Here is a 25464-nt window from a genome sequence, read left to right as displayed (position 1 = left end):
TGCCAGATACCCAGAGGTAGAAGATGTTAAATCAGCAGTGCAGGAACATGTTTGGTGGCTTCTTACCTGTCTAAAGTCTAAAATGCAAAACATTCAGCAAACCGTGCGGTATTAGAGATGATGCAATATCCTCAGTCTGTGCGTTAAAACAGTCTGAAAATATAAGAAACAGATCCCAGGGGGAAGCCCATGGAAGTGGCTTTCCACATCCCGAACATGAAGGGCGAGCACGTGAACGCTTCCCTTGGCGTGGCGCGGAACAGCTGCACGCTCACACCCTGTGCGCACGCAGCCCTTGGGCAGCGGCTGTGGCCGGACCGCTGCTCCAGCTGGGTGCGGTGCTGTTTAAAAGCACCCGTCTCCTTCCACCCACGGTGGGGGCAGCTGGATACCTGGCCGCCCGGAGCCCACTGGGTGCTGGGAGATCAGAGAGGGGCTGGTGCTTGCTGTGGGGGACTGCAGAGCAGCGCGTCCTGAGGATGCTGCTGCACTGCTTCCCTCGGCAGCAGGTTTTCTTCTTTCCCCCTTTCCTTAGTTTTGCCCCCCCGGTGTTGTCCTAGCATGCCATGCCCAACCCAGGGTATCAGAGTCCTTGTTAAACCAGCATAGATATTTGGGGATAATTTGTTAGGGATGTGGCAGATGGAGTACCTTGTGCTTCAGGATTACTCAGTTAAGAAAGTTCGGGGTGTGGGAAGGCAAACATTTCCCCTTTGGCTTTTTTCCGTGGCTGGAAAGGATGTTTTTATTTCAGATGATTTTTAGTTTTAAAAAAAATAAAGCCTCTGAGAAGTCATATTGCATCTTCAAAACAAACTGCTGAACTCAACTGCTTTTACCAAACACGTGCAAAATTTTCCCCTCCGGATCCTTAGAGGCCCCGGAGTGCCTGCCTCGCAAAACCTGGGACGGTGAACAGAGTCACTCGAGAGTGATCTCCATAGGATACCTTTAGATAGCGTGCTTACCTGTATTTATAAATCTATTTATACATTTAAGAGATAAAATTCTCTTTTTGTATGTCACTGCATATCGTAAGCAGAAAGAAAAATAATGCAGAACCAAGATACTGAAAGAGATGCTGCCCGGCTGGTAAACTCTGAAAAAGAAAAAAACAAAACTCTCTTAAGAGTCACAGGCAGGCACAAGCAGTTTATATCATCAGCTTTCTCTTGCCGCTTCATGCACGTGGTTCTTTCTTTGTGATCATTTCAGATGCCTCAGGAACAGTACGCACACCGCAACACCATGCAGACCTCAGAAGGACCCCAGGTATACAAAGTGGGGATTTATGGCTGGAGGAAGAGATGCCTCTATTTCTTTGTGCTGCTCCTAATGATTTTAATCCTGGTGAACCTTGCTATGACCATCTGGATTCTGAAGGTTATGAACTTCACAATTGTAAGTAGGGGTTACCCTGAAAGGTCTGGGGAAGGTGAGGGAGGGGTGGTGGTCTTTCCTCTGAGCATGAATTCAGGTACAGCTTTGATGATGGGGTGGTTTAATTGCTTTGGATAACCAGTATCACAGGGAGGAACAAATTGACCCAATGATCTTTTTCTGCTGGAGATGTCTGCAGCATTGCCAAGCTGAGGAATCAGCTCAGTGTTGCCATTCGTGTTCCCTCTAACTGCTACATATAAATATATGAATATATGTAAACAATATACACAACCCTCCTCAAGTTTTCAATTGTAAAGTGTTTTAAAATTAATGAAATAGCTTATTTTGAACCGGGGTGTGGGAGTGGGTTTGAGGCTCTCTCTTTCACTTTTTCTGCTTTGCCTCATGACTGGGAAGATGAGAAACTCGATTTGCCTTTTTCTTGGGGAAAACTCCTGTTGTTCCATAATGAGGTGGTTCCACAATTTCCAGGTTGGCTCTCTGGGTGTGGTATTTAGATGGAGCATGTTTATCTTTGTTGTGCTGTGGTTGGTGCACATCGGTCCTGCCAGCAGCACTCCCTCGCTGCCCAGACCCCCTGACCAGGGTCAGCTTTCCAGAAGCCCCTAGAAAAATGTTAGGCAACTGTGTTGGGAGGTGGATTGCACTGGGGCAAATGGTGTCTTTTAGACCCAGAGCGCTCTGTGCATCACTTGAACTCTGCTCAAACTCTTCTGGAGATCTTGAGGTGTGCCCTGACCATTGATTGCCTTTTTACGGGGTGAGCTTCACCTCTCCTGCTCAAACACACTGAAATTCAGGACCTGATGAACCAGGCACACCCCACTTCCAGGGCTAGTGAGCCTTTATTTATGGCAGGTTGTAGTTTTTCAGAAGATAATTCAGCCAAGCAGAGTGAAAGTTAAATGACTGGCCCGCTGTTCTTCAAAGCAGTCAGTGCCATCTTGGTTGGATGGACTTATTTTAGGATCATTTGCGTCGTCAGGAGAAACTAAGTTTGAAGCTTTAATCCTGGATTTACTTCATGAGAGCTGTAACGCTAAATTCCCTTAGACCACTTTCAAGGACTTTCCCAGCCAGGCTCTGATGTGAGCAGCGTGTTTGAAGTCTCCTGGCATTTCTTTCTCTGCTTTGGTCTTGTGAAGTCCTGAACAGCTGTGTCCAACATTATGTCATTAATGGGCCATGGGAAGTTGAGTAAACAATCTCAGACTTACTGTATCCAGCAGACAAAGTGCTGTGACAGGGGAACATGCAGCACTCATTTTCTCTAACCGGGATGCTGTCAAGGTGTGCAGGGGATTGCAATGCAAGTGTGCTTAGGGCGCAAGCAATTATAAAGCAGTAATCCGCACAAAGCTCCTGTGAGTGGGTGAAGAGGGAGCCAAACTGGAGCAGTTAATGCTTAACCAGACCAGTTATTTAATCTTGTGAAGCTGATGCCATTTTGTTACGCATTTCGTGCTGAACTGTGGTCTTCAGGTTAATGTAGTTGAAAAAACAGGTATTTCTGAGGTGGTGGGAGACTTGGTCATGTGCTCATCATACAGGCAGTGCTATGGGTATCAGCCCAAGCACAAAATAATAGGATTTCAGATTCTCACTTTTCAGGAATGCAATTTTATTTCCTTAGAATAACGTAACTTTGGTATGTCAGTCCTGTGCTTTCTGCTGTTTGGTGGTGGTGGTGGTGGTGAGTCAACTGACTATCTACAAGTTGCTTGGGAAGCCGGGTGAACTTCTGTGCTCCTTTCTCCCTCACTGCCCTCTCCTGATGCATTGCATTGTGCAGGCCATTTGCAGAAGAGTCGTCTCCTAGGGATACCTACAGAAACATCCCCTTTCCAGCAGTGCTTCCTGCCCTGCTGGTATATACACTGACTTTTGGGGGGATGCACTGATCTTCAAGCTCTAGTCTGATTCTGTTTCCTTAAATAGTTACTCGCCCTCTGATTCACTGGGGATTAGTCTGGGGTAAAGTATATTTGTATATGGTTTTAGTTATTTCATATCATCTAATGTTAGTAGGCGATGAACAGCATTTGGTGATAAAAACACAGATGGTAGCACCGAATCCTGCAGTGGGAACTGCCTTACGGTCGTAGGCATGGCCACACTAGTCAGGGTGTGTGTCTTTGACACAGTCAATTGGAAATAAATACAAGAACAGGGCTTGTAAAATGTGATCCGTGCCCCGATATGCAGCCATTCATCTCCTGGTGTCCTGCTGCTCCTGCAGCCTCGCCAGCGGCTTTGGATCCTGCTCTGCAGTCCCTCCTGCACCGTTCCCTGAGGCTGAGAAAGCCACTTTGCTAAGGGAATTTTGAGAGGCAGGTTTTTATCTCTAAATAACAAATGTAGGAAAAATCTTAAATGAGGAGATGCAAATATGGAAAAAAAAATTATTTGTTCCTGTTCTGATAAGAAGAGCTGAGAGTCCTCCTGGGGCAGGGGAATGATTTGAGCAGTCAGTAAGCAATAGCTGCTCCTTAACAGGTCTGAGTTATTCCAGTGTCTCGTAGAGCAAAGAAGCAGGGGAAAGTTTGTATTTCTGTTCCTGTGGAAAATGTAGTATTTCCAGTATCTTCCCACCCCTGATCTCTCCTCCCAGAACCTGAATCTGCTCACAGAACAGTCCTGGCACTTACCAGAATTTAATGAGTGCTCATTATAGCCAATAAGTACTCACAGTATTTTAATGAGCACAGCAAACCTGGTCAAGAAAACTCAGGGGTGTTTTAAATGCCAATAATGGGGAGTGGAGAAGGGAGGAGGAGATGAAGTAAGACAACCTCAGGGGAAAAAACCCACCTTCTGATGCACGTGGTAGCAGCATCCATCCGCTCCACTTCCATATTAAGCCCAGAGCTCCCTCTGCACGCCCCGCTGGCTCGTGCTCCAGGAGACAACTCCTGTAAAATCAAACCATAAGCTTCCAATCTGTGGCTTTCAATAAGCAAGGCGAGTTCTGTCCACGGCTTTTTACACGGGGCTCTCAAAGCATCATCACGTTTGCATGAGGCCGGTTGGCCACTGTCTAGTTTGTCCTCTGGTGCACTCATTCACTTCTCGTGTAGTATTTGATCCTCAGTTTGTTTTAAATGCCTTTAGGAGGCACAGGCTGTATGAAAACCAGGCCTGGAGGGGACCTCGGGTATCATCTGCCTGTCCCGTAGCTCGTTCCCATAGCCAGGTCCGTTTATCCCGTTCATTTCCATCAGGGCTGTGCTGCTCTGGGGCTGTGGGAAGCCCTGCGGAGGTTGCTACCTCTAAACCTTACTTTGATTTTTTTAAGCCAAACCACAGAATGAATCTGGACCAAAGCCACCAATTTGGGTCGAAACCCAAATGCGCCCTGAAGGTGCCTACCCTAATTGAGGTAGAAACCACCACCCAGCACTCAGCTTTCCGATGATGTATAGGTAAAGGGAGCTCGGGCAAGCCTGGTAGAAGTACACGGTTTGCACATACTGGATTTGGAGAGAAAACACTAATGCCTGCGGACTGTGAACGTGACTCGGCGGGTGCAGTGCGGGCTGGGGCTGTATCCTGCTCCCACACCTGCACGGTGGAGGGCTCAGCCTCAGGCTGTGGGGGGCTCAACCTCGAGCTGCCCGGAGCTCAGCTGAGGCTGGCACAGCCCCTGCCAGGGCTTGTACGTGCCAAGCCAATTACAAGGCTGGAATCGGAGCTCTTAATAACCTTCCTCTTTATGGTCCACCTGCATTAGCATCCAGTGATGTAGCTCTTTAGCAGTGGGATTGCCCGTGACTCTGCATATAAGCACATGCATCTTTTATGCTGTGTGCCTATGATGTGCTGGGGATCTCTATTTCAGCTATTCCTAGTGAGCTTAAAACATTTTTTAAAAGCTTCCTGCTGAATATTACAACAAAAGATGTGCTTATATAAACACAGCAAACCAATATCCTTATTTTTAACAGTGCAAGGCTCAGAAGGCTCAGATAATGGGTAATGACAGTGCACTGACCTCTTTCCACAAGGCTGGCGTACAATGCCTGGTATTTTAAATAGTGTGAGGAGTCCAAAGTGTTATCCATTAGTACCCCTTTATAGTCCTATCCATTAGTACCCCTTTATAGTCCGTTAGGCAGCAGAAAGACCTCCTGCGGGAGAGACGAGAGCTGTGTCCTGTTGTAGCTGCATTTAAATGGCAAATGCCCACCTACCTGTCTGCCCTGCAAACCACGAGGACCCTTTGCCCTTCCCTGGCGTTGCTATCCGTAGATACCGATGGATATATGGATATTGACATGTTTTGTATTGTATGCTCTTCAGGACAGAAGCTGTTTGCATATGGCATCCTGGAGCCCTATATACTGGCAGGTTCTACTAGGCTGTAAACAATAGTAAGTGGAAAGATCATATTTTTTCCCCTAATCAGCTTGCAAGGCTTGACATTTGTGGAGAACTGTTTTCTAAGAACCATCCAAAGCGAAGGCTCCAGGATAGTCTTTGTAAGGAAAATGCTCTGCAGCTTTGGAATTCAAGAGACCCTTCAGGAGCCAAACTTCACATCTTCCTGCAGACCAGGAGAGCATGTGCTGCCTCCAGGTCTGTGCAAATCTGTGCTGACCGCTTGTCCCAGCTGCGCGTGCACCTTCGAGGAAATGCAATGTAGGAACAGGCAGATGGTGGCTCACCCCATTCCACCCCCCTTAGGGTGCAAAGAGCGGAGATCTTCCCCTCCTGGCCCTCAGGGGGAGGCCGGGGTGCTCCCTAACCACAGCACATGCAAGCTCTGCGTTCCCCTTCCAGAACCACGCAAGGTTTGTTGCAAGTTTGCGTCCTTTAGTGTGAGGCTCAGCCGCATTTTATTATTTCAATTGAACAGGAACAAATGACTGCAATTGTTCAGATTTTTCTTTTTTGCTGCAGGCTGCATTCATAGCTGAAGGGGTATGTTTTAGCGTCATTGAATGAAATTTTAGCAATTTAGAGAGACAAAATGCTGCTGTAGGTGGCACAAATGCTAAATATCATCATTATCTTGCTTTCTTTATTAAAAGTTGATAAGAAAAATGAGCTTTTAAAATGTGGTTATGAACAGTTATTTCCAATACAATTACTCCCTCTTGTGTGTAAACTACCTGCCACATTTTAATTACAGGAAAACAGTGAGGTAATAACACGACAGTAAAGATGGATTAGAGTTAGGAAAGCTCATTGCCCTAACAGGCAGGATTCTTTATTAATGATTTAAAGGAATAGAATTTGTCCTAATTATTATTTTTTTAAAAAATTAAGAATTGCCTTCAGAAGAAAATGAGTGTGTAGTTTATATTCCCTTTCCGTGATTTCTCTGGGGTCTCTTTAGGTGCGATGGTAAGGCCAACATGGGAAAGCAATCTGATCTGCTTTTAGCTTCTGCTTTGTAGAGCAACTGCAATCAGTCAGCTAAAATTGTTCAGAGTTAGAATTAATATTGGTATATCCTTATTGAAGAAAAGAGTGTTCTTTTTTTTCCCCTCTCTCCCCCTCACGTATACACACGCATAGAAAATGATGCACTTTTCTGTCCTAATTCATGTTGCTGGTTTTCTACAACAGTAGTTTTGAGACTACCTGCATGACCCAAGAGTTCTGCCTGTTTCCCTTCTTCCTCATTGATGTGGACTGCATCTTCTGATATAAAGATGTTAACCTTGTAGTGGTCTGACAACACCAGCAATACTGCGAGTGACTGTACTATTAAGTGAAGTTTCTACAGGTGAAATCCTTATGCCCTGGAATTTAGTTGGAATCTTGGCATTGACATCAGTGGAGCAAGCCCTTCACTGTATTGCTTTTTATTTGCAGGTTTTATTTACTATGAATTCCAATTTCCTTCCTCCTGGATTGAGGAAAAAATATGTTACGCTTTTCTTTTACTCTTTTTTTTAGAGATCTGAATTTCACTGCTAGAGAGTTTCTGTAGGAAAAGCAATTGTGATTACTTATAAAAAAAAAAAAAAAAAAAAAAAAAAAGTACCTAAGTACTTTTCCCTTTCGCTCCTTTGGAGTTTAGAATATAGTCAGTTTCAATAGGATATTGCGTAATGTTATTACAAGTTTGACCCCTTCATTGCTGCATCCTCCGGAGTGTCAAGCATTTGGTACTGATGACTTGCTGAGCTACAGTGCATTGGTTCCTAGTGAACCTTTGAAAACTCAGTCTCTGATAATATTTCATTTTTATTATCCTAATACCACATTTTCTCAGCCAGCATAAGCACATAAGGTTTTCATCTTCCTTGTTACCCAAAAGTGATAAAGGACTCGATATTTTTATCTCACTGTCTCTACTCCCTGCTGAACCGTTGAGTTTTCAGAGACCTGCCGTAGCACTGGATGTGCTTACAGGTATGTCATGGGAGCAAAAGAAATAGTGAACTAGTAACTCTTCTACTAGTACTACTAAACCATGTGGGAAATGCTACACTGCAATCATTTAAGTAATCCTTTGGGTTAATTCTTTGACGGCTGCACAGGGCAGTCTGTGGTGTAGAGTGTGGTAACAGCAGATGGCCCTTTTCCCTCAAATATTTTGGGTTGGATTTTGTGAAGAACTGAGGGACAGGCTTCCAGCTCTCAGTTCTCCATCATTTCTAAGCCACTGTTCATACTCAAGCCATCTGAAGAAAAGTATGTGTCCTGGAGACAGAAATGTCTCAAACGTATTTAGTGTCTCTGTTTTTCAGAGGCAGAAGAAAGCAGTCTGATCTGTTAGTATCTCTACTGTGGAAGAAGCTGCTGTATAAGTTACTCTGTACTTACTACTCACCAGGAGTGAGAGATATTATAAATGTCCCCATATCAAAGCTTTTATTGGTGCTGGTTTCCTACTGGACACCGGCGAATTTAGCCCTGTCACCCAGGTGCACCAGGACCCAGCATGTCTTGGTCATTATTTACTTCTGTTTTCAAAGAAGATGTTGGAAACTCAACACACCCCTCTCCTCATACCTGTAGTTCGGTGTATGCATACAGGCAAAACATCACCTTGCACATTTGCTGTATGGGCTGTGCTGTCGAGCCTCAATAACCAGTCTTCTGCATATCTCCAGAGCAGGAAGATACATGGCTGCATTAAGAATACGTTATGGCTTTCTTTGGTCCCTCCAAGAACAGAGGGGTAAAAACAGATGGAGAAGGGAGAAGAGCGGCAGGGATTTGGGTGGTTTGCAATGTCAGGTTGAGCATTGGGTGTCTGGCATAACACTTCAGTTCCAGCATTTCTGCCTGTGAACGCAGAGGGTCTTGCCTGCTGGTGCCCCACGCCCCTGCTGTGCTGCGGGGAGTGCGGTGGGAAGCTTTGTCAGACCGGGAAGAGCTGCTTCACGGCGCGATAGCAGCAGGACCTGGCAAATAGCGAGGAGGGCATGGGTGGGCTGGGCAGGGGTGAGTCATAAACTCTTGATCCCAGTTCCCGCCTTCTGCCACCTCCCTCCAGAGGAAATTGTTCTCAGCTTCTCTTTCATCTGGAGGAATAAGATATTTCACATTAATATTCGTCTCAGTGCCAACAAAAGATCTTCAGAGTAGCAGTTCTGAAGCACAGAGAGATTTGTCTCTTAGAGAACATGTAAAAGGTATTATTATAAATGTGCAAAAGAACAAAAACAAGCTCTCTGCTAAAATGTCAATAATCAGTTAGTCCTCTGAATAGCTTACAGTCTGATCCCTCCCCATATTCTTACAGTGCAGTAGGAGAAATTATTTAATTTGGGAATCCACACAGAAATGATGTGCCAAGCTGAGCCACAGAGTAAGTTTCCCACTGCTGCTTCTCTTGTTCCTTGAGCTTTTTTTTTCCTTCTGAACTTCCTGACATCCCTCCTGAGCGCTGCATGGCAGAGAGCGATGACCTTAGCTCTGGAATCCTAGCAGCCATTGCTATAACAAAAATATAATCCTTCTGAAGCACCACTTTTGCACGGGTGCCTTAAGGCTGAGGGGCTGCTTGGAGGAGCCTCCATGCCTCTTCAGCTTGTCCTGGAACTGGAAAGCCACCAGCTTTTCAGAAAGCTGCTGCTTAAAATGTTCCTTGGCGTTTGGTCCTGAACTGCTGCCATTTGCATCTTGGGTTGTAGCGTGGCAAGGGGCTCGCTCGCACACCGTGGGGGTCGGTGCAAAGCGTGAGCAGCAGAGACCTGCACCGCGGGGTGAAGCCCCAGCTCGCCGCTGCCTGGGAGCTGCGGTGGCTTCTGTTCGACGAAACAAAAGGAGTAAGAAGCTAAGTGGCGTATTCTCTCCGCAGTTGTATGCATTTGCTTTATTTACCTTCTGTAACTGTCAGAAGCTGCTCTGCAGACTGACAGTTTTGAGGACAGAATTACAGACCTGCGGTTGTGTGGAGCCTGTCTTTCCCCTCCTGCAGATGCTCTATTACCCGATTTGATAGATGTATTTAACATACTTGCTGCCATTTCATATTCCTGTTCTTCCAGAGCTCTGCTGGTGAGATGAGCTTGAATATGCCATTTGAATTCATCACAGCTTGCATTTGAGTTCTGGTCATTTCCACTGCAGCTACATCTTCCCCGTTACCCAACCTGCCTTCGCTGCCGTGGTCAGCGGTGAGATGGACGGAGGTAATTATTTGTGTTGAGGGCTGAGTTTCTACGGGACTGCACTCCAGTGCACTTGCATGAAGGACAACCGGTTAACACTGAAATGATGTGGTTGCGGACAGATTTATAGAAGAGGAATAGATTTACGCAGGTAGTTCAGCCTTGACCTCTTGAATTCTCATTACTTCGCGTCCACCCAGCACTACTGCCCACCTCTTTCCTTTTTAAATGAGATCCAGTACCTAATAGTGAAATTATGGCAATCTGCTATGTGAAATTTGTAATTATTTGCATTTAATTAAAGGCTTCTCTTGAGAAAATGAAGGGCAGCTTAACCTCAGAGAAGCCTCTACATCTCCAGTAATTGCTTCTAATTGAAGTCGTTAGAGTTTCCACCCCACCACAGGAAAAGGAAAAAAACCCACAAACCTGAAAAGTTTACTCCCACACAGAGGGTCCCTGAAAATTGTTTTATCCTTATGCAGTTAAGGTGACTGAAGGTCCTCATAAATGATTCTTCAGTGTGGGTTAACCAGCTAAAATTGAGGTTTAATTACTCAAAAGCCTGGCTTGGGGTGTGTTGATGAGAAGTCCAAGGGCACAGCCCATCCTCCCAGGTGTCCCCGGCCAACAGGCACAGGAGCACGTGCCTTGCCCAAGTCCTCCTGATGGTTTCATTTCCATCATGGGATTTCTGGTTTTGTACAGCTCTTGTTGGCTCGCAACGGTAGTTTGGTTATTCTAGATAACAATTACAAGCCTTTTGGTTGAGCGTGTCCTGTGAAGCACAGGAGAGGGGCTCCGCCAGCTCCAGGTGTGTGGGGCTGAGCAGCGGTGTGCCTCTGGGCTTGGGAACAGCTCAGACATCTCCCTGCCCCTCCACCTGCACAGGGTTCCAAGACCACAGGCTTAGGTTTTGTTGCTGCAAGAAGTGGAACTTTCTCATCCCAGCGCCTTTGCCCCGGCAATCCTGGTGCATGGCGTGTGCCCCTAAAGCAGCCACGACACTTTGTAGCCCACCCACCTGTGTCACGGGTGTTAGGGACCAGCCCTGCTCCTCTCTCCAAGGTGCTGTGGCATCCATTTGGCACCGATGGGTGAGCTGTGGCCGGAGGGGTCTGAGGGCAGCCCGTGGGCGCTGTGCTGGGCAGCAGCGCAGCCCCTGGGTGGAAGCCACTGCCTCGGGCTGGAGCTGCAGCATCCCCATCGCCCATCCCGCCTCGCTGCTGCTGTCAGCATCTCCCTGCTGCTCCTGGCAGCACAGTCACTCTGATTGCACCCTTTGGCTCTGTTAAAATCCCTCCCCGTGTTATGGATCTGAAAACAGGCATGACAGAATTAAAAGTGCGTATGTTGTAGCAGCAGGCATGGCCATCTTCTGCTGTTAACTCTCTGCTCTGAAGATGGTGATGCTGAAAAAAAAAAACATGAGCACATTCTGCTTGCTGTGTTGCTGCATTGTTCATTAACACCTTGTATTACTCAAGTCAGCAGGACGTGTGCGTCTGATTTCTGCTTTTTATTATCCTGAAGGTTCTCTGTAACGTATGCTGAAACACATACGATGTCTAGATGGACTAAAATCTTTCTGTGACCTCTGTAGAGGGCTACAGGTGAAATGTCAGAAGCTGAAACGTCATTGTTTGTCAGCACTAGATTTGTCATATTTTTTGAAGTTGCAGCTACAGTTAAACACATGAAAACATGTGTGACCTGCCTCTGTTATTTCTTAGCAAGTAAACACGCTTAGCAAAGTGCATCTCCTCACATTAGGGGGAAAAAAAAGCTCTTTAGTTGTATATGCAGAGCCCTGAAATACTTGTATTTCGTGTAGGTGCAAGTTGTATAGATGTGTAGGTGCTGATTTTGATTTAGATTATTTTGTAGGGTGGTATTGTTTCTGAAATATTTAATCTTTCACGACAAGACATTAAAGAATTTTGTTCCAGGAAACTAGAAAATCAAATGCCTTTTACAGTCTTTATTTCCTCTGCATCTTGGAAAGGGAATTCCTGCTAAGTACATATTTGTGCACACAAACCACTTCTGAAGCAAGCACTAAATTACAGAGCAATGTTATCAGCAGAGACTGATGGAAGTTTTGCAGCAAAGCCTTGAACCGTGTGAAGGGGAGGAACTTTAGCCTGAGCGGCTGATGACGGGGCTGCAGGAAGATGTGGGGACCCACAGCTGTAGCTCGGGTTCAGAGCAGAGCCAAGACTTTAGGGAAAACTTAATGGTTGCACTCGACGATCTTAAAGGTCTTTTCCAATCTAAACAATTCTGTGATTGGGTGGATCCCAGCAATTCTGCTGTGGCTTTGCAGAAAACTGCCTTGTCTAAAAGAGAGAATGATTCAGTTCACCAGCAGGTATAGATTATAAGGCAAATTTCATCTTTATTTGGAGTTACATGTCAAGACATATTGACCAAAGATATTTGTCTTTGTTACTATTATAAAGGATTCAGTCTTGTACAGTGCCCAAGAAAACCCCTGTATGTTAGAAGGCAGATGTGTTTAATTCCTTTCTTCTTCCCAGTGGAGCTATATTTACTGCCATTGTGCCTTTCTTCTGATAGGAAGCTTTGCGGCAGAACAATTTGCCTTGTCAGTCCTTTTTTCTTTGAGCTGAGAACGAGGAGCTTTTACATATTCAGGGCTAAAAATAACAACTCTCTGTACGGGGAGACTGAGGCCAGCAAAGACCCCGTTGTGCTTGGGATGTTGGGAGCACTGGGAGGCAATGGGAGCCGGGGCATCCTGTGCTCCCTCGCCCGTGGGAGGAGCACCGTGGTCGTGTTTCCCATCCTCCCAGGTACCAGCCAGAGCAACTCACTGTCACCCATAACAAAAAATGTGCTCACCGAAATGACGTTAAGAGATTCCTCTACAGGAGCAGTCTGCATGAGGCAATGGCTTATGACTTCGTGGGAAAAGTCTGGGCTGCAGGTGGGATCAGAGCCTGGGTCTGGGAAGGAATTAATTCCGTTTTGCCTGTGGAGTATGCTAAATAAACATGGAGTAGCCAGTCATTTGATGCATGACTCGGTTCTCCTCTTACGGGGATGTAAATCCATGGCATCGCTTTGGGAATGAGAGAAGAACAGGCTAGCGGCGTAGAGCTCCAGAAGGCAGGCTGCAAAGGAAAGGGTTTTAAACTTGGAAATGTAGACATTATCTGGGCATTTGGAAAGAAGAGTACGTCCTGGTTTGGGTTGTTTGTTTTTTTTATGTTCGTGGATTTTTTCCCCATAGGGAACAAAAGAGACTGTTGCTTTGGGTTTGTAATAATCCATAGGGTGACATGATAAATGGATTTCACTCGCCTATTAAGTTTGTCAGTTTAAAACTAGTACATAGATGCTGTGAGAATTTGTGTTGTACAAAACACAGACGAGGACCCCAAAGTGCTGTGTGGACAGAGGTAGTTGGAAACAACTACAAATCTGTGCGCAGAAGTGTTAAAGAAGCAAGCTCCCAGCTTTGGAAACGTGGCACAGGAACCTGGGAGCGGTGGACTTACACGTGAACCCCAGTACATGAGAGTAAACTAATCTGTTGTACTCATTTCTTTATTTCCTTTTCCTCATTTCATGTTTCTTAAAATTAATCCATCCAGTAAGGAATGTGAAGCTAAATGGCTAATTCACTGCTCAGTCACAATTATCCCTGATGCTCACATTAGATGAGCTGGCTGAAATGCTTACTGAAGGCAAGTAGAGAGATGATGAGATTCATGGTGGGGAAATGACCACCATTCATCCAAAACGTTTTCAGTAACAGCACTGGGAAGGGAATACACTGGTGCAATCCGTAGTTCTTGGTTTTGTTTTAAAGGTCTCTAATGAGCCATGTGTGCAATGCATTTCACCCTGGGAAATCCCACTGAAATCTGGCACTTGGATTTCATTTCTTGTGCTGCTGCTATATTTAGAGCAGAAAGCAGATCTCCCAGCGTGACTCCCTTCTGGCTTATAGAAACTCTGTGAATTGTCTTAGTAATATACGCTAATCGGTTACCAAAGCTGCCAGCCCCCCATGAAAACCTTTAAAGCGATAAGAAGTGGAAGCAGAGCACTTGCCCGTATTTTCGGGCTGGAGTCGTGTGGCAGTAGCTGGTCATCGTGTCTGTGCCACGAGGATGAGGGACAGATGATCTCGATGGATGTGGTGTAGCCTTCGTTACTGTGGCCTGTTGCTTGATGGCTATTTTTCTGTGCATCCTTTTTTTATCCTATGGATAAGAAGTCAGATCAGAGTTTCAATGAGTAAATTAGAGTTTATAAAAATTTGCAGTCAGTGGTAGTCACAGAGCTCCCTTTCCTCGCTGTCCCTCCACATCCGCTAGTAAAAGTTACAGGCAGTCTGATGTATCTATTTTTAATAAGTTCCTATCTTTCTTGACCTTCATTCCATTAAAAATCATTCACAGCCATGCCGAGTCATGTATTCAACATCATCTTGTTATAATCAAAGGAACAAACTTTCCTTTTCAATGCGACATTGCTGTGCTGGCGCCTGCCAGCTGAGCTGTACCCAGGTTTCTGCAGTTGAAGTGCCAGGATGGTCCATGGCTTGTGTTAAAGAAATGTGGTGGCATGGATGTCTTTAAATTACGGGGAGAGGAAAGAGGTAATACACATCAGTATTTGCAGTGTAATGTGAGAATATGGCATTTTTATATTCTGGTATTTTGAGATGTATTTCAGGTATCGCGTACCTTTTCCATACTTGTCTGTAAAGGAAAAAAAATATTTAAAACTTAGGAGCAAGGAAATCACTACAGCTCGGTAGAAATGACATTCAAAGGCTACTAAATTAAGCAGAGAACATGCCCATCCTAGCAGCTTTTTGTTATCTTTCACAGTTCTTTGATAGGGATGTAATTTTCTGTAATCACTCAGAAAGATGGCTGGATATTTTTTCTATTAAATTCTGAAGGACTTAAACCTTTTCTGGCTTACCTTTGCTATTTTTCATGTTTATATACAACAGTATAATGCATCAGCATTTTTATATCTTTCCCATATAAAAATGAGCCATGCTTATAGAGGCTGTCAAGACTTTCTATTCCACAGAATAACTAGAGCATCACTGTAAGTTGACGCCAGCCTAAAAATCACATATAGATGCTGAAATGTCTTATTTTATGGCCCTGTTGCTATTTAATAGCTAAGCTGTGCCCTTTTCTTAGTTTACTGTCGATATCCAGAAGTACATTAGTGTTGGGGCTGCTGCTGCAGAGGTCCCAGGGTAGGGCTGCTGCTTTCGAGGGTGCCCTGAAGTCAGCAAAGCTGCGTGTTGGCGAAGGAGCTGGCCAAGCTGTGATAATTAACTGCCGATTTAGAAATAGTAAGGAGACCTGTCTATAGTGCTCTAACCTGCTTTCAGCAGGTTTCTCCTACCAGGGTTTGGAATATAAAATGATTACATTTTTGCTTTCTCCTCTGTATTTAGCTTTAGGAGGTTTCTGATAGGTTTTGGCTATTAAAGGCAGCAGTAAATGCTTTAGCTGGGAGCTATCTGGCATTCATAACCTTAAGCTGTTTAGGAAATCAGAAAAGCTGAATTTCCCCCGCCCCCCCCCCCTTTTTTTTATTATTGTTGTAATTGGGGTTGGGGGGGGGGGGGTGTTCTTCTCAGAGAAGTGCTACAAGAGCAGAAGGCACTGCCTGCCTTTCAGGTGAATTCCACTCAGGATGATAAATTATGCCTGAACTGAACCAAAATGTTCCTAATGGCCCTAGTCAAAAGGCCTATTACAGGATGTCTAACTCACTTAAATTCCTTTCTGCTTTAAATCATTAATGATTAAGTATTTTAGGGCTAAAGTGATGTGCACTTAAAGGGCACTTTGCTTTAAGGTTAGCCAAACTTAAGAATGAGCACCTGAACTGAGCAACACGGACTCGCTCGAGTGACGACCTTCTGGCAGTGGAGTCAGGATGTTGTCTCCGCAGGTGGGTAATCCTGTGGGGACAGTTGCAAGACACTAGGAAGGTTTATGGAAGAGGGAGCAGAGAGAAACAGCAGCTTTGGCTTCCCTGTGTGGTTTTTAAATCGCACTTCTGATACGGCAGCAGGAAAGTTTATTTGTCTTTCGTTACGAGGTTTGGGGAAGTAAACCATGCACTGACATAAAGGACATTTTCCCAAAGATAAACTTATCAGCTGGTAAGTTTTAAGTCACCAGTCCTGTACTGATATATGCAGTTACTTGCTTTTAAGCATGACTTTGCAGCAATGAAGGTGCTAAATGTCTGGTAATCACAAAGATTTGGACTCCTGTCCAGTTCTGTGCTTGCACTGCACGCTTATCTGCAAAGGTGTGGAAATATGTAGTAGATACCTGCTCAGCATCATCAGCTATAGGAACTCAATTTTGTAGGTTTTTTTAACGTCTTCTGACAGTGAACCACATAAAATTACAAGTCACTTCACATAGGTCCTGAGTGCTCAGGTCCTGTGTACTCAGAGCAGGCGTGTTCATGTGGATATTAATGTCTGCAGGTCCAGTTTTGCTTTCATTTCATGGATGAGTCTTCTGCTCAAGGAAAATTATACGTGACCTTAAGGTCCAGTATCTGTGATCAGACTCACACACATCTTCCTTCACCGGGGCATTGATTCAGGGCATCGGAGTTAGCGAGCAGCCCACACACGAGCAGATACTGAGCAGAAATACCAGGACTGGCCACATAATAGAACTTCTGTGCATGCCTGATGTATGCACAGAGAAGTGGGTAAGCTTACAGAGAAGGCTGGAAGAGCATGTTTTCCAAAATATCTGCATTGCTCCTTGTGGCGTACAGGCAGGTTCCAGGCATCTAGGACCGAAACACTGCCATCTTCTGTCATTTTTATTGAAGAATGATGAAAGATTTTTCTTTATAAATTTCAAAATACCCACAATAATTTTCAAAAAACCCATTTGCCTTTGGGTTTTCTCCTCTTGATAATGCAGCTACCTGCTGGGGATTTTAAGCAGACGTTGTTCCCAGCTTCTTAGGGATGCTGTTAAATGTGAATTCCTGGCCCAGTGCACGGCAAACGTCTGGCTCTTTCAGAATATTTCTGTTCCCCACTGTGTCGCTTCCCCTTTGATACCTGATGAGTCAGCAGGTCTTTAATTGCTCTTCCTCTTAGCTGGGAGCACTCTTGTTCAATATGTTTAAATATTTGATTGCCCCAGCTTTCCGGATTGAGCAGGGCACGCGTTGGGATGTACAAACTCCTGATGCAAACCCTGTTGGCCCTCCAGACAGCAAGCGTGGGAGCTCAGCCCCAGGCCATGTCTGGGAAGCATCGCCTGGAGCTGTGCAGCTCAGGTGGCTCTGGCTGCTGGGAGGCACTTTTGGATGGCTGCAGCTGTGCTCAGGATGACTTGCTGTCACTTGGGAGGCCCCTGCATGGCCAGGAGGCGAGTGTGGCAGTGTGCTCTGCTCTCAGCTGCTCCCAGCAGCTCCTTTTTGCTCTTTTTTTTTTAAAGCAGCAGTGTAGACATACCCACTGGGATACTCCTGTGCTTGGTGGATTGTGGAGTGTGCCTTCAGGGACTCAGTAAGATGGGATATAATAGCCAGTAAAATTATCTTGTAACTTTCCTGAATATTATGCATGTATTTCATACCCAGTGAGCTGAAATAAGGGCACTTTTTATAGCATTTTCCAAGTATTTGAAGTGAATGTGTCATGTAAGGACAATCTCTTGTGTCTTGCATAAGAAAGTCTGGCTTCCAGGTTAGGCCACGGGGCAGAGTTGGGTCTTCAGCCTTGCCTCCTCTCCTTGGGAGGAGAAATCCAGTTCAGCATTCACAAAGATGCAGTACCTGCTCACAGAAAGCTGGGGCTTGCTGGCTGTAAAAGCCTCGGCGCTTTGGGGACGTATCTCTCCGCATGCTGCCGTGTAGGAGCACGCAGACTCTCACATTATGGCAAAGCGTGAACAGCCCCGAGGATCGTCAGCGACGTAGGCTTGAGGCAGTAGCTGCAGTGCAGTCTGTGGGGGAGAATATCCCAAATGTACCTCTCTGCATCTGCCTCTGGGCTTCGTATTCCTCTGAAGTCTCGCTGCCTCTGCGTTTCTTGTGGAGCATGGAGTTGAATTAGGGGTAGTGTATAGAGGAGCACTGAGAAATGCAGAGAGCAGTGCGCGCTTGGCACACGCGTTCAGTCACTTTGCCTGGTGGGTGGCACTGGAGAGAAGAAAGAGCTTGATCAGAATAATGGAGAAAGGAAGAGCCCTTCAGCCTCACTTTGTTAATCTTACTAGTCTGGTCCTAATGTAAGAGAAGCTGCTGCAATGCACACGCTCAAGCAATGGCATGAAAAAAATCGCAGAAGTTTCCCTCCCACTGAGTCAAAGAGAAGCAATCTCACTCCTACTGAAAGGATGAAATAAATGTAGCTGCTATTAGAGCAGAGCTGTGAACACCAGAACTATCGTTTTATAGAACAGACCTCTTAAACGGACCTTTAGATTAAGAAAAATAGGTGCAGAATAAAATTCCGTCCTGAAGCAAACTTGGCAGTACTGCAGCAGTGAGGCGGAGGAACCCTATGAATAGATAAGTGGTGTTTTCCCACATTATTCAAAGTACCCACTTGCTGAGCAAGTGGAGCAGAAAGTTCTCGATGGGTGAGGAATGGAGAGAGAACAGTCCATCCGCATGGAGCTTTGACTTCCACCAGGACATTAATATCAGGGATGTTTATGACCTTCCAGTCAAGCAAGGGAGAATAACTCATCAGCAGTCAGGTTCAATCCAGGTGATGTTCCCAAGATTAAATGCTTACTTGCAGACCGGATCCAGTTGCCAGTGTTAGGTCGTTCTCATTTTCAGCGTGTGGGCTGCTGCAGGTTTCGAGCTCCCTAGGTAAGCTGTGGTGCTATATGCAAGGAGGAAGCTGGCAAGAAATGTGAGGGAGCTTGACAGTCATCCTTTGCTCTGAATGGTGCAGACAATTCTCGCTACAGCGCCTTGTGAAAGCCATCTGTTGTTTCAGTACCTGGATTCAGCAGATGCCCTTGATGTGAGACAGTCACCCTTGCGTCCCTTCAGCCACATACATCTCCAGGAGCTCAAAGCCAGTGGTCCTTCCTAAAGTCTGTTGCGTGGCTGGGGTGGCAGCCGGTTAGTGAAGACCCTACGTGGCCTTCAGGGACCAGGCTGGCGATGGTTGCCCCGTGGCACTGCCAGGCTTTAATTTTTAAGTATGCCACTGAACAGATTTAGCCAGCGTCTTCGTTAATGGAAATCAGTTGATAGTCCAGTCCTGGCCCAGGTAGGTGAGCACACAGGGAGAGTTTAGTGACTGCCAGCTTTAAGCACAGGCCAAAGCTACAGGCTTTTACAGCAGTAATACATACTATGTTCTAGACTGGAAAATCAGGGAAAGTTTGCCACTGGACGCAAACATCTCAGCTCTGACAAGTAGATTTGTAATGGACGTCGACTTCCAGTCACCTACTCAGCGCCCATGTCAGGGATGATTTCCATAGAGCCAGTTTACCTGTCTCCTGTTGATAAAAATAATTGGAATTATTGGACCTTCAAAGCCATTGAGAAAGTAATGGATGACCAGCTGCACTTCAAATGAAAAAGTAATCTGTGGAATAATTACTGCCAGTCAACCTGAGGCCAGCTGTGAAATATTAATGGGTTGCATGATCAGTCTGTACAGAGCTCTCAATCATCCTCCTAGAGAGTAGTACAAACCCAGCGAACAGCTCAGGATTTGTAGACAGCCAAATTATTGACAGGGGCAGAATAAGATGTTCTAATGTGGTATTTGCTATAAGTGAGTAATAGTTGTTACTTCCTAATGGAAAACTTTTTCTTCCCATTTTTAAGTCCAGGGATGATCTGTCTTATGCCTCTCCAAGCACCCACCATCTCATGGTGGACAAGCAGTGGCAGCCTGGTGCTCTGCAACTCTGTGCACAGCGCTGCTGTAAAACTCGGCAGCGTGTGACAGTCTCAGAGAAAAACAAACAAACAAAAAAAAAAAAACCAAAAAAAAACCTGAACAGAGGGCTTTCTATATTTAACACTAACCCGTGTGCCTTAGAGCTTGGAAAGACTGACAAGAAGAGAGCTGCCACCCTGATCCAGCAAAGGACTGCACTTCAGGCGTGTGAACAGTCCCATTTGCTTCAGAGAGACTTTGCATAAGCTTAAGCACTTTGTGAGATTGAAGTCTAGAGAGTGGGAGTTCATAAATAAAAAGAGAAAGCTCTGCACTATATTTCTCTTCCTGAGTCCTTGAACTTAAGGGAAGTTCAGCTTCAAAACTGGGAGCCAACCAGGGAACGAACACAGGCTGCTTTGATTAAAAATGCTGCAAAGTTTTGATTGATCATGCCATGAGATATGAGCCTCATGCTGCATTTGTTAATGGGAATGGTGGTTTCCTTGGTATCTCGTCTCTGTCTACCTCCTCCTGGTCCCGGCAGATCTGGGCATCTCAGTCTCCATCCTCCCACATTGCCTAGATGTGGGAACAGGACAGTGCCAAACTTCAGAGAAAAGTCTGTTCATTTCCGAAAGGGATTTCAACTTTTTCATTGAGGTCTGCCTTCACTATGTATTGCAGAAGAGACAAATCTGAGAATGAAGCAGCTTCTCCAGGTAATCTAGTGGGTGTGAGGGAAAGCTCTTCCCGATTTTGCGTGGCGGTCAAGTAGCAAATGGAGGAAGTGGAACAGTACCATGACATGTCCTTTGTTTCTGTCTGCCCTATGAAGTCGTGGAGAAAACATCCCCCACGGAACACGAAGGACTGTGACTGATTTGCCTTTGTGGGCACAGACAGTTCTTTCTTTGGACAGTGCCAGGGTAGGATGTATATCCATATTAAATGGGCGCTGAGCAGAGAGAAACACACAAGAAGGTATCAAAACCTGTCTGTATCCCTAAGGTGGGTGCGGGGAACCATTTCTCTTATCAATCTTATTTGATGTCTTAATTGCACGGAGGAGGGGAGTTCCTTAGTGTCTTCTGAATAGCCAAGAGAGAGAATTAGGATGCTTCAGAAAATAATTCAGAGCATCTAAGTTATGCCTCTGCACGGAATGGCACTTGCAGGACTGTCTCTAGCCACCTCATTTAAGCACATAAGTTAGGTCCTGAACTTACTTAGTGTGAATATTCCCAATACGTCAACTTCAGAAACTTCTTTTTAAAACTAGGAAATTTAAGCTCAAAACTGACTCTTTTCACTGCAAGAGTTCGGGGGTTGGGATCTCTGCAGTCACCCTGTACAGCTTTGAATATGGATGATTCTTGACTCCCTGAGAGGCCAGTGGCCCAGTCACCACACCGGGTAGTGCTGGGGTTCCCCTTCTCCCTGCAGCAATCCAGCTGGCCTTTTCTGTAACCCCGTATCATTCCTCTGGCCCTTTTTTCTCCTTCCTAATCCCTTGCAGATTGCCACTACGAGATTTTGTTGGAATTAACAGTTTTGGTATAATAAGGTACATTGCTGTTACTGTTACCAGATTTGTAATTATTATGTTTATCTATATAGGTCATAGCAAACCTAGGCTTACACTGCAATATTGACCAGTAGACTGCAGCCTCAGTAGTCCCTTTGGTTGAATGTGAAGCAAGTAGCACCACGCAGGCAACTCTGCTGTTCTGGGCAACGTGGGCGAGAGGAGCAGCATCTTCCCGTGTCTGCAGGCAATGTCAGAAAGCCTGTTGAGCCACACGTTTGAGATGAATGCTCTAGGTATTATTGCATTATAAATAGCAGCTAATAATAGTAGCATAACAGCAAGGTTCTCAGCTGATGTAAATTGGAAACTGTAATTCCGTAGAAGTTAATGGAGCTCAACTGATTTACACTAGTTGGCTGTCTGGCCCCTAGCACATGATTCTAAATCTGATAAAATTAAATGAGATTCAAAGCTCCCTCACATAAGAGAATCTTAAACCCTATCTCTGCTGTCAGACTTCTGCATGGCTTGTCAGGCTTTGTAGCTGGGGCTTTAAGATCCTGTTTTAAGTTCCTGATTTTATTATTTGATATTTTTTCACTTCTCTCCCTCTCTCTTTTATTTTGTTTAGTTAGCCAAATCGTTACTTCCCAAAAAGCAGAATTAGAAAAATCACCCATTTTGATGGATCATTAGGTGCCATTTATTAGTATTCACAAGTTGTTGGCAGAGATCTTAAAGCCATTGAGATTTGTGCCCTTTAATTTCAGTTCAAAATGCAAATAGACATGGAAAACATCTGTTCGGCATCCGCGTTGGAGAGGTCTGCAGCCTCAGTGTTTCTCCCTTGTTCTCAGTAAAGTACTGTGAATTGTATTTAATATGACTGCTTCCAGCCTATACATTAAAATAAGCAGGTCTTCAAACCCAGAGAAGGTAAAAAGTGAGTGTTGAATTAGTTTGTAAGCTCTCCTTGCTGTTGCCCAGCTTGGATGGATTGCGGGCGGTGGGCTGGTGTGTAGCATGGATCAACAAGGGGACCGGTCCGGGGGCGGGGGGGAGGTTACACAGTGAGCAGGAGTGATGGGCAGGTTTGGGAGAGGTTCATCCTTTGGAGATTTCTTGCTTCTCTCTCATCTACTGGTGTAAATGCACAAATTGTCGTTCCTTCTCTTGGTTCTGGCGCAAAGATCCAAACTGGCTTAAAGGCTTTTAATAGCGGGTTTTGGAAACCCAGAGGGGTTTGACAGAACTGGGTCGGGGGGTGGCTGGGTGTGCTGTGCCCTGCAAGGGGGGGGGGACCCAGGAGCGGCTGAACGTGGGTGTGAGGTGGTGACTTCGCAATGGTTCGGCTTTGTGCAGAACAGCACATCTGACCGCAGCGTCTGTCTGGAGGGGTATATTTTGGTGTGCTGGGTTCGGAACAGAAACCTAACGCAGCGATGGCGCCGTGAGTCACTGCAGCACTCGTACCTGTGTGCCTGAATCAGAACAAAGTCACTCGAAATGAAAAAGCTTCAATGCAAAACTTTCCTAAGAATTAGGATGACTGGCAGCAGCCACAGGCAGATCTCTCTAAACAAGTCCCAGGACTGAGACTGCTCGGGTGGGTGGGCAGCACCTCTCACTTGAGGCCATGCTGCCGTGAATAGTTTTGGGTGGCTTCCACAGATGCTGATGTGAGATAAAATACTAGAAGCTTGTTTGAGAACAAGTGTAAAGCTCAAACTATAGATTTGTTTTCCTTACTACATGGCTGCGTGCTAAAGTCTCCACTAAAGCAGAAGGTAAATGAAATCATCAAGACCGTCTCTGCTGAATTTGTTTTAAAATGTAACGTGTTTAAAAATTCATGGCACAGCCCCACAGTTGCTCGTGCAGACATGCAACGTGTGATCGTATAGCCTGTGTTTGTTGTAGGAAACCAGCGTTGAAAGTTACATCTGTCCTTGTTTGAGTTAGAAGGTCTTGGTGCAATTCTTTTATCCAAAAACTTTCTTCCTGAATTGGTGTCTCTGGTCAGTCTGTTGTACAAACAGCTTCCCGTTGTGTCATTTCCAGCTGATTCATTCATAAAGCTGAAATCTCAGGGTAGGCTTGAAAGAATAAAGCATAGCCTGATTCACACGATTCTTCCCAATTCTGGTAGTGAGCTGAGAAGATCCACGTTCTTTGAAAATACAGCGTGTTGGATTTCCTGAGGCATAAAACCATCCCTAATGTATCTTGTCGTAACTCAGAGGCAGCATCCCTGCTCCATCGCCAGACGGACAGACTCCATGCTCTTGGGTCCAAGCAGCAGTCACAGGATGGACCACGTTTCTCTTAAGACCCTCCTAATTTTGCAGTTTGTTGGTGAACAAAGTTCTTAATTGCTGCAAGTACCTTTAGAGTAAACAGCAGTAAAATATGTATATATAAAAGAAAATGTCATGTGCAAGCCTAATAGAAAATGAACCCTGCCCAGGTCCCTAGAAATTGTGCGTTACTGGGTTTTGTAAGACTATGCAAAAATGCAGCGGCACTTTGTGCTAAGATTGTTGAATTACTTTGTGTGAATAAGGGTAACAAGATTTGGACAACACTAGGAGGGAGACAGGGAAATTAATTTTCTTGGTGTGCTGCCTGTAACTTTCAAACAATTCTGGGAGACTCCTGATAAGGGCCGATGAGACTTGTTCTGGGAACAAAATTATGTTAACCAATCTGCGAGTAAACTCCAGCTTGGCACTCCACTTGTCATTATTCAATCTGTCCTGACGAATAACACAGATAAAAGGATACTCTAGTCCCATGATGCAGAGGACTGATGCACACAGTGAATCACAATCAAGCCAGGGACTCGTTTCTTTCTTTTTTTTTTATTTTTCAGGTAAAAGAAGCAGTTACCAGCTTCTAAACGGCATCATAAATTATTTGTTCTCTTTTGGCAAAAATGCTTACTTGCATTCATAACAGAAATCATCTGGGCTTTTGAGAAATTATTTGAGACTCATTTTAGCATGCATTGGGTTTTTTTGTTTAGCCAAGCTCTGGGCCAAGAGTAGTTTACTTGATATTAATTAGTCCAGAGCTGTGAAATGGAGCCAAACTGCTTTTGTGCTGTACTACCCAGGTTTTAAAAATTAATCTACAAATCCCCAAATCTCTCTCTCATCCTGTACTTCAGATGAATACAGGTCCAAAGTCTAGCTTTGTAAGGCACCGTTTCCTTATTGCTAAAGATACGAAGCATATTCCTATGTTAGACATTGCCTCTAATTAATGGCATACATTTTAAGAAATGTTTTTTTAGACTCATGTATAATAAAGGTGTTACAAAGAACGCTTTTAGGACTTGTAATGCGTCTCCAAAGACAGGAGAAAGACGTTTCCTCTTATTCCAACTGCAGAACAAGGGCTCCATTTCCTTATTGCTAAACATACTAAACATATTCCTAAGTTAGGCATTGCCTCTAATTAATTACTTACACTTTCAGAAATGTTTTTTTAGACTTGTGTATAATAAAGGTGTTACAAAGAATGTTTTTTGGACTTGTAATGCATCTCCAAAGACAGGAGAAAGATGTTTCCTCTTATTCCAACTGCAGTACAAGGGCTCCTCTAACATGTTCCTGAAGGAAAGAAAGAGAAGGCAAAGCACAGCCCTTAGAAATCTGAGTAAATTTCCTGAAATCTGTTTCAGAGTAAGTTTTGATGGAGCATCAGTTAACTGTGAGGTCTCTGTGAGCAGACAGCGCTTGGCATCCTCCTGTGCTGGTGGTGGTCATCAGGCTGGCTGTGGTCATCAACTCTTGCTGCTCCCTTCCCTCCAGGCCATCACCTTGAACCCTGTTGTGCAGCCGTCAGCTCTTCTGGGCTGATCACACACAAATAAGATGCTCCATTAAGGCACGCATCAAGGAAGATATTGCCTTCTTTTTCCTGTAGTAGAGAAATTGTATATTAATTTGTCTAGACCAAAGACATAAATATTTGATTTTCATGGAGTCACCGTATTAACAGAAAGTATGCAGAGTTCACTTTTGTTTCATTAGTTGAAATAA

General features: G+C 44.9%; 1 protein-coding gene across 4 annotated transcripts in view; it reads left to right on the top strand.

The window, feature by feature from the left end:
- Positions 1-25464, top strand: part of SGCD (sarcoglycan delta) — a 355601-nt gene that overhangs the window by 224156 nt on the left and 105981 nt on the right. For all 4 annotated transcript variants that reach the window (XM_080398161.1, XM_080398163.1, XM_080398162.1 and 1 more), the window contains one exon: positions 1216-1401. In XM_080398161.1, coding sequence (XP_080254287.1) covers positions 1216-1401 — 186 coding nt within the window. The remainder of the gene's footprint in view (positions 1-1215; positions 1402-25464) is intronic.

The sequence above is a fragment of the Falco punctatus genome (genome assembly GCF_963210335.1).
Source record: "Falco punctatus genome assembly, chromosome: 8".
NCBI lineage: Eukaryota > Metazoa > Chordata > Aves > Falconiformes > Falconidae > Falco > Falco punctatus.
The sequence above is the reverse complement of the archived record's forward strand: the minus strand, read 5'-3'. Positions and strand labels throughout refer to the sequence as shown.